The 10,000-nt window shown below is 43.8% G+C and overlaps 1 protein-coding gene across 1 annotated transcript in view; it reads right to left on the bottom strand.

Annotated features, from left to right (window-relative positions):
- Positions 1–4,200: 4,200 nt before the first annotated feature.
- The window catches only part of nrip2 (nuclear receptor interacting protein 2), a 57,387-nt gene continuing 51,587 nt past the window's right edge, over positions 4,201–10,000 (bottom strand). Inside the window, exon 6 of the mRNA XM_076296955.1 lies at positions 4,201–7,610. Within this exon, the coding sequence (XP_076153070.1) occupies positions 7,491–7,610 (120 nt within the window). The 3' untranslated portion in view covers positions 4,201–7,490. The remainder of the gene's footprint in view (positions 7,611–10,000) is intronic.

The following is a 10,000-nucleotide window of genomic DNA, read 5'->3' as shown; positions in this document are numbered from 1 at the left end:
GTTTTAATTAGCCTAGTCGCCTGCTGTAGTTTTAGTGGTCACCTTGCTATTTTAAAGTTGTATCAGGTAGCTATGTGGGCCTAACACTTCAGCCATTTGGAACAGACGAACACACCAGAATAGGCCTGTTTAGTAGGCCTAAGCAGGATTTGATGGCCGCATTCCTACACTTATAAAAGGCAATTCAATGCGGAAGTAATCTAAGTATTCAGAATACGTTACTCAGATTGAGTAACGTAACGGAATACGTTACAAATTACATTTTTGGGAATGTATTCTGTATTCTGTAACGGAATACGTTTTGAAAGTAACCCTCCCAACACTGGCTGGCTGTAGGAGAAATCTCAATGATTGTTTTCCTTAATGATTAATTCTTCAAAGGTTATGTCAAATCCAAGGTTTGTTGGTTTATAAACGAATAATTTGTATTCAAAGACAACAGCTGTCCTGTAAAACCTGTGCCATATCTGATTCAGCTGTGTTAGACAGGGCTGCCATCAGTGTGTGTGTGTGTGTGTGTGTGTGTGTGAGTGTGTGTGTGTGTGCACATGTGTAGTATATTTGTGTGAGTGTGTCTATGTATTTGTGTGTGTGTGTGAGTGTGTGTGTGTGTGTGTGCATTCATTTCTGTTTGTCTGAGAAAGAGATTAGAGTATATGACTGTGCATCCATTTTAAAGGTTTGGTGGGTTGGTTTTGTATTGATCTATTTACACGTGTGTGTGTGTGTGTGTGTGTGTGTGTGTGCGTGTGTGTGTGTGTGTGTGCGTGCGTGCATGCGTGTGTGCGTGCGTGTGTGTGTGTGTGAGTGTGTGTGAAAGACACCATGATGCCAGTGATCTCCAGGGGTCCTCATGGGTGTGAAGTTGATGTTGGAGATGAAACCAAATCACAGTGCTGGACCTCCTCCTTCCTTCTCTCTCACACACACACGCACGCACGCACGCACACACACGCACACACACACGTGTGTAAATTCTGTCAAATCAAAGGTGTGTTGGTTTATAAACGAATAATTTGTATTCAAAGACAGCAGATGTCCTGTAAAAGCTGTGCCATATCTGATTCAGCTGTGTTAGGGCTGCCGTCAGGGTGTGTGTGTGTGTGTGTGTGTGTGTGTGTGTGTGTGTGTGTGTGTGTGTGTGTGTGTGTGTTGCATGTGTGTGTGTTGCACGCTGTGTGTGTGTGTTGCATGTGTGTGTTTGTGTGTGTGTGTGTATGTGTGTGTGTGTGTGTGTGTCATCCTTGCAGGTCGTCCCTGGAAGTATGAGACAGGAAGGATACAAGACGAGATTCCGAGGGCAGAGATAAAATGGACAGACAAAAGAAACACAAGATCACTTACAGTACATGTCCGTTTTAATGAGGAAAGATGACCAGCCCTTTTTGCTCTTTCTCTTTCTCTCTCTCTCTCGCTCTCTCTCTCTATCTCTCTCCTCCACACACACATACAAGTACTTGATCTCTCTCTCACACATACACACACACACACACACACACACACACACACACACACACACACACACACACACACACACACATACACACACTCATTTGTGAGCCTCTCTGTTTTCTAGCACATACTGACAGGAGATGTGATTGGTTAAATAATTGCCCGATTTGTTCCATGACCATTCTATTACCCCGTGGGGAAACTTCCAGAAACCTCAGCATGGATCTTGTCAGTGTGGAAGTCAGAATCTGTTAACCTCAACTGCTGACATCTGTGGCATAACTGAGGAGAGGAGTGTATGACATACCTGTCAACACTCACGTTTTTCCCGGGTTTCTCCCGTATTTCAAGGTCATCTCCCAGCACCCTCCCGTTTTGTTATTTCTCCCGGAAAACTCCCGTAATTTGCATGGCCATCAAACTTCATTTTAAAATAATTGATCCATTCAGGTTGCCAGATTGTGTATGAAATAGCCTACACCCTACACATACACGTTACTTAGTTTCATTTTCAACCGTTTTGTCATAGGCTAAAACCTGGCAACCCAAAACCCAAATAAGGAAGCGGGTGCCGACTATGCAGCCTGAGTCTCGTCGTAAACAAGCAGGCTAGTTGAATGGCCTACTCCAGAACTAGCTGTTGTAAAATTGTTTGGAATTTAATTGATTAACACATTACATAAACTGTTGTTGAGTGTTGTTGATACACTGAACTTGTGCCCTCGGAACCAAATCTGACAGCAAGCAGCTTTGGAGTTTTGGAAGTAGGCAGCAGGCAGGCAGCTGGTGAATACATAACTGGCATGCGTAAGGTAATGGTAAGGTAAAAGCAACGAACGAAATGCAGTGTTGAAACACGTGTATGAAACGTATTACATATGCAAACACAGATCCGGTATAAACCCACACACCCCCCCCCCCCCCCCCCCCGAAAAAAAATCTCCCGTTTTTGGAAAGCTAAATGTTGTATGGTGTGGTATGGTGTATGAGAGCGTGTGCGTATGTGTGTGTATGTGTGAAGTGTGTGTTGCCTTATTGCACAGGGCACCTTTAGGTGCAACAGGGTACACAAATACACACACACACACACACACACACACACACACACACACACACACACACACACACACACACACAGGTACACACACAGTTGCATACTGTAACTGATGGGATGGAATACATCAGAGAAGATACCAAGTGAAACATACACACAACACGCACATCTATAGAAGTGAGGAGCGTGGAGAAAATCTCTGTCTCTCTCTGCCACACACAGACACACACACACACACACACACACGATACACACATCAAAGGATAGAAGATGGCAGACTCACAAACACATGCAAGGACATGTGGCCACACACACACACACACACACACACACACACACACACACACAGTACCACATCCTCAGTGGCACAGAGCGATGTAAGAAGCATGGCCAGATTGTCAAGCACCCAACCAGAGATCTGTTAAAGCAGAGTCTGTCCTGCCTGCAGCCTCTCCAAGTTCCCCGTTGTGTTTTGTGTGAGTTTGAGAGGACATGATCTATGCATGTGCTTCAGACTATGAGACTGAGTGCAATCCTAATTAAATTCAAATTTATAGTCTGTTCTGAATAAATAAGGATTGGTCAAAATGCTGTGAATGCCCCCTGGAGTTTTACAAACCCGCACATGCATATTACAGTTATGCTAATGTAGTATTAACAGACACAGTTATGTTTTTTTGATTGTTTGTTTGTTGTTGTTTTTTGTGCATTTTGTATGAGTCACCATAATAATGCCCCATAATAAATCAGCTGTTTAATCATTTGTAAAGACCTTATATGAGGACTCCTATGTGGCATAGTGTTCGTGATGTGAACACCCACAGATCATTTTACAATCAGACAGATTTGTATTTGAAGGCCTTGGACACATCACATATGGATTATTTATTTGCACTGTAGCCAATAGGTCATGTATTGCAGAGGCAAAAAATATAATGAGAGCACAATTTAGCAAATGGGCCCACAATTTAGTAAAATTATAAAAATGTATATATTTTTTTAAATATCTTGATACTTCCTGGGTTCTGTATGTAGGTCTATGGACAAAGTATAGGTGTTTTTTAAAACCGCTATTTCTTCATATTCTATTTCTAGGTCACTTTTCAATGCTTAAAACAAAAAAATAGAAAGTTCCATCATATAATGCCTTTGTTTAGGAAAAAAAATACAGTCCTGCTGGTTGTATCAAAGTCCTTTTAGGCAAGTCCCTCTACTCGGCGGCCATAACGCTTTTTGGGCACTTATCGGGCATCTATTTCGGTAGAAATGCACCTGCGCAAGGCTTCACAACACCAATCTTGCTCCAGTGGCGAGATGATTGGCACGATGTCTTCACAACACACCACATTATTGGCTCAATGTATTCACAACACAGCACATGATTGGCTCAATGTATTCATATGTCGACGTTTTGCTGCGGAAAGAGTGTGATATGCGTAGACAACGGCCATGTTGGCGTTACAAACTAACCCCATGCATTTCTATGGAGGACTTTTGGAGTGCTGTGTCTCATTAGAAAGTATCTGGTTGTATGTAGAGTTTACAATCTAAGGATCAAAATGGCCCTTATGGCAGTTCTAGCATGAAATGATGTGAGGTGAAGATGCTGGGCTCGCGGCACTCTTGTTCTGGGCCAGATCTGGCCCACACATGGCATATAACTCATTCATTAAAAAAAATCAAGGAGCTCGGTGTATAGCCAGAATACAGATTTTATTTTGAATTTTTCAATAGGCAGATTAAAATACTGATCAGAAATCAAAAAACGATAACAAAACTAAAAACAAAAGAAACAAATCAAAGATCACAGGGAAAAAATCCACTCGTCTCAAACATCAATTTTTCAAAGCCGTTACAGAGCGCACAGAGATCTGTAGAGTAAACAAGAAGGGGGGGGGGGGGAGCAAATAAATGCAGGGGTGACCTTCAGTGAGGAAGCTGGTCAGATGGGTGCCGTGGTGATATGTCCTGGAGACAAAGAGACATAGCAACCGCACACAGGCTCACACTGCATGTGTCCTCCCACACTACTCACTGCCTAGCCACACTACTCACCCCCACGCTATATGTGTGTGTGTGTGTGTGTGTGTGTGTGTGTGAGTGAGTGTGAGTGAGTGTGTGTATAAGATAATCAGCAACACCAGAAGCTCAGCATCAGACTACCAGCTTAGGGATTAAAGCTAGGCGCTTTTCAGTGACACTTGATCGTTTCACACCATCATGTGTGTGTGTGTGTGTGTGTGTGTGTGTGTCTGTGTCTGTGTGCACATCTTTATTTGTGTGTGTTGCTTGTGTGTTCAGCGACCAAGATCAGCTATCAACAAAATAAAACCACAAAATGTTTCCATTTAGATTTAGATTAGTTTAGCTGTGTAAAGCAGAAGTAAAGTACAGAAGGAGAGAGAGAGAGAGAGAGAGAGAGAGAGAGAGAGAAAGCGAGCGAGAGATGGTGACTGAGAATACTGAGAAAATCAACCTCCACTGAGGCCTTGGCACAAAGTGAGGCCTGGGGCTAGAGTGATTCAGGTGCCCCAGAAATAAAAGGGGGAAGGCAGCTGGAGTCATGAGAGTAGTGGGGAGGTTAGCTGAAGGGCTAATAAGATATGGGGATCGTGTTTCTCTCCCGGCAGAAAAAACAAGTAAGCACTCTCCTGTCACTAAAAGCATTATCAGACACACCGTCTCTCTCTTACACACACACACACATGCACACTCTCTCACACACATAAACACACACACACACACACACACACACACACACACACACACACACACACACACAAACACAAAACCTACAAATTTGACCAACGTAAGTGAAACCTAACATCTACAGGAAAAACAACCGATCATGCAACACTGGAATGTTTTTTATCATATTATTATTATGCTAAGGTTCAGCTGTTCGAGCATTACGCAACCACGGTGCAGACACTCTGTCTGTCTGTCCAACATTTACAGTTTCACTCTAGTCACTTTGGTGCATTTCTCAAATCATCAGTAATGTTTGCACAACAGTAAACAATGTCTATACTTTAACAGCTCTGTGTGAATGCCATTTTGTTTCCAGACATTGTAATTTATTGCCGTACAGCAAAGAAAGACCCGACTGGTTGATAATACAGCAGTGATGTGGAGGTTGAACTAATAGTTCTGAAAATTTCTGATCTGAGAAACGGTCAAGATGGCCAAAGCGGTCAAAGTGAGACAACCTGCAGCACACAGAGGAGGAGGAGCCCTCATCATTAATTCAGGTCAGCGAGGGAACCCTCAGCTGCACTAACAAATGAGAGAGAGGGTGAGAGAGAGAGAGAGGGAGAGAGAGAGAGAGAGAGAGAGAGAGCAGGTATGTGGAAGAGAGAGAGAGAGGGTAGGTGGGAAGGACAGAAACAAAAACAGGAGATGGGGTAAAAGAGGGAAATATGAGAGAATTGAACAGAGATACAGTGAGAGATAGATTAGAAAGAGAGGGAGAGAATAGAAAGAGAGGGAGAAAGAGAGAGAGAGAGAGATTAGGAAGAGAAGGAGAAAGAATGGGAAGCAGATACAGCAAAGAAAAAAGGGAAGAAGAAAAGAAAGAAAAGGGGAAAAAATGCTGTCATGGAAAAACATGACATGAATATGAAGCACACGGAAGGAGAGAAACAGATAGTGAAAGAGAGAGAAAAGAGAGAGAAACAGAGAGTGAAAGAGAGAGAAACAGAGAGTGAAAGAGAGAGACAAGGCAGTTTGGAGAGAGTGGCTATGACTTGAAATCTGCTCACGTACGTATCGGTCCCTGCGCTAGTCGGTCAGAGCTGCAGCTCTTTAATGAGCGAACAGATCACGCACCAAGCACACAGTGACCCCAAGGCAGTTGGCTGCATGTCGGGGTAATGTTCATAACATCAGATAACAGCCAGAACAACTGCCACACATGGCCATGGACCCCAGATTTGACCCTGTCTGCTGTACGCTGGGACCCATGTGTGGTTCAGGTCTCATGAACTGCTAACAGCCCTACTGCATTTAAGATCTTAAACAAGCAGTTAGTGATTATAATTCCATACACTTTTGGTCAAATCCAGTTAACTGCTCCTCAGGGTCAGTCGTCTGGCTGTCTGCTCAGTGTGTGTGTGTTCATACACAGTCCATAGTCTGAGTGGACGACAGAGCGGCTCGGACCAAGCCTTTAAATGATCCCAGCCAATCAGCACAAAGATATAGGGGCCCAGAACAGAGGGGTGTAATTTGCTTGGCTGTTCCAAATATCAACAACCTTTCGCAAAAACTGACACCAAATTAAATCTCACCCATTCTAAGCACAAATTCCAAACTGTTGCCATAGTCTGGCAGTATCCATAGCGCAAAAAGGGACTGAATTCAGAGATGTATTGCAACTCAGTAAAATCTTTGCGATTGTTCCACGTTGTGTTTATATATTTTTTTTTTGTTCAGTACAATAGCTAAGGTCTAGTTGACAGCTACTCCCACTACCTCATCTGTTCTTTCCAGTGAGACAGATTACACATCATTTATCATCATCATCATTTATCAATCACTGGGATCATTTCACACTATTTCAATCCCAATTTACTGGATTTACCCCTTTCATTTCTCTACACTATTCAATGACTCATTAGTTATTGATCAAAAACAATAATCTGAAATACATGTTCATGAGGAAATGATACATAGATATTATAATAGTATATAATCTCTCTGGACCTCCGTTCACTTAGCGATGCAACTGCAGTACAAAAGTGCAGGAGAGAATCATGGCAAATGCAGAATGCAGAAGCACAGAAAACAAACACTAACAGTGTGAACTGGAAAGAGAGAGATAGAGAGAGAGAGAGAGAGAGAGAAAGAGAGAGAATCAGAAGATAAGAGTGATAGAGATATGAAAAGAGAGAGACATGAAATGTTCCTCCATGTTTTCTTCCTTCTCCTCTCTAGACACAGGGAGACGGGGTCCACGTTTGGGGTGACGTCACAGGAAGTGATGTCACAGGTTCTTGTTGTTGTCATGGTGGCACTGGCTGTGGTGGGCGGAGGTGTCCAGGAAAGGCAGCTCATCTCCACTGGCCTGGAGCCGGAGAACCCTGGAGTCCAGGTCCACACAGCACTGCAGGGTGAGGAGGGTACACACACACACACACACACACACACACACACACATATGGACACACACACACATACACACACACACACACACACACACACACACACACACACACACACACACACACACACACACACACACACACAAACACAGACACACACACACACACACACACACACACACACACACACACACACACACATGGACACACACACACACACAAAGAAACAAACATTATCCATCAACATGTGCTCTAAGATGTATCTCAACAGGTACAGAAGATGCTAAAACCACCACCGTCAGCATCGTCAGCAACTGAACTCAGTTAGAGTTTCAGTATGAGATATGCAACATGACACAGCAAACTGCTAACAAAACTCTGAAACTCTAAACTCTAAACTTCAAATGTAAAGTGGGAGGAATGCGACTGTGACTACTGATGATCAAGACACCGGAGCTTTAAAAGCTTAAACACCGTGGCCTGAACTGCGCTCAGGGGGGATGGCTGAACACAAGCAGAGATCATAAGGAACAGGAGCAGGGGAACATCAAACAGCACGCCAGCTGCCTGCTCCACACACACAATAACGCTTCATTAGCCGAGACCAGAGAAGAGAAAAGGGCTAGCTCAGACGCCAGTGGTGTGGTGGTAACTACTGAAAGGTTAAGAAGCAAGGTACTATGTGAATCCAAACCAATATAACATAGCGGTATATTTCTACTATTTTAGCTCAAAGACTGGCTTCTTCTATTTTTTTAAAGTATATTTTTTGGGCTTTTTTGCCTTTAGTTGGACATGACAGTGGAGTGTGTCAGGAAGCAGGAAGTAAGTGGGAGAGAGAGAGATGGGGTGGGATCGGGAAATGGCCGCAGGTCGGATTCGAACCTGGGTCCCCGTGGGCACTCGGACCTGTATATTGTACGGGCGCTGTAGCCTGCTGCGGCTTCTTCTTGCTGGAACTTGCTTTTTTTTTTTTTTGGTCATTTCTTAGCCTCGAAAAACATAAGCTACCGCCTTCGCAACACACTTGCTGGACCAGCCTCTGAATCATCTGCCATTTGGCAGATTATCATTTCTGTTTAAGGGCCCTAAACTTTATTTCTCCAGACATCGTCCTGGCCACTTAGGACCAGACACCTCTGGCTGTCAACAGGAACAGGCCTTGGCTTTCTTCCTGCCTCAGCGGCGTTGTTTTTAGCATGGCTAAGCATATGCTAGCAGCATTGTAATGCAATATGCTGCATTATAATCAGCATGCCTGGCTGTCTACTCGGCTCAGTTGTACAGGCTCTGTTTAGTACGTCAGCTCAGTGCACCATGGAAGACGACGCGACCGTTTAATTATTACTTTTCCTGAGTGGTGTTGAATCTTTCCACACCAGTGTGTTTGTGTGTGTGTGTGTGTGTCTATTCATCCATCGCTGCCTAATGACTCTGTGAGTCAGGCTGGAGCACGTTGTTCCATTTTTACATAAATGTGTCTCTGCACTGCGTGTGTACATTCATTTATTATCTGTGTGAGCTAAGTGTAGGTGTCATGACTCATGATCGACGGTCTGCTAAGAGTCAGCTGTCTTGCAAATGACCTCTTTAGGGAGACTGGACGGTTGTGGGTGTTAAATTAGGTACACACACACACACACACACACACAAACACACACTAACACTCTCTCTCTCTCACATACACACACACACCCACACACACACAGGTACATTGGTAGAAGCTGAGGCAGAGGCAAAAATTACTAAAGTCACCTGCAGAATCTCTCTCCAGAGAGTTCCATTCGCCGTGGCAACACTGTCACAAATTCTAAATTCTCCATTCTAAATCCGACACGCGGGAGTGTGCCAGGCCCTGCTCAGTGAGCGATTCACTTCCAGGTCACAGGAGAAGGCACTGAATTATGAACATGAACAATTTGTCCCAGAAGCACGGGATCTTTCCCTTCCTTCTCTCCTTTCCTTATCTCTCTCTTTCCATCCATCCTTCAACTGCTTATTCATGACTTTGTTTTTGTTTTTCATTTCTGTAACACTGCAGCACCCCCCCCCCTTCTCCTCCTACTACCCTCCACCACCCCCACCTGTTTTGAGATCTAGTGAAAACCACTTTGTAGCCACGAAGAAATTCAATTAAAGCCTCTTTTCCCAACTGAATCAAGCATAACAGAGTGAAATCAACCCTGGGGAGGAACTGATGCCACAATCATTTTTCACTCCGACTCAAACTACTGATTTCGACACATGGACCAGGGGCACGATTACTAATACCGTTCTGTGTAAGGTCCAGGGGCGCCAGTACTATTATCGTATTCGTATTGTGTTCTGCTCTGTTTTGAGGAGCGGCCTAATTAAATACAAAACCTCAGCTGTTTTGAATATCACTGCTGAT

This window comes from Alosa pseudoharengus, unplaced genomic scaffold (assembly GCF_046254945.1).
Source record: "Alosa pseudoharengus isolate Yale_2024_CS ecotype anadromous, Long Island Sound unplaced genomic scaffold, YU_APseudo_1.1 YU_APseudo_1.1_scf_20, whole genome shotgun sequence".
In the NCBI taxonomy this organism is placed as follows: domain Eukaryota; kingdom Metazoa; phylum Chordata; class Actinopteri; order Clupeiformes; family Clupeidae; genus Alosa; species Alosa pseudoharengus.
Note: the sequence above shows the minus strand (reverse complement) of the source record. Positions and strands in the feature narration are given on the sequence as shown.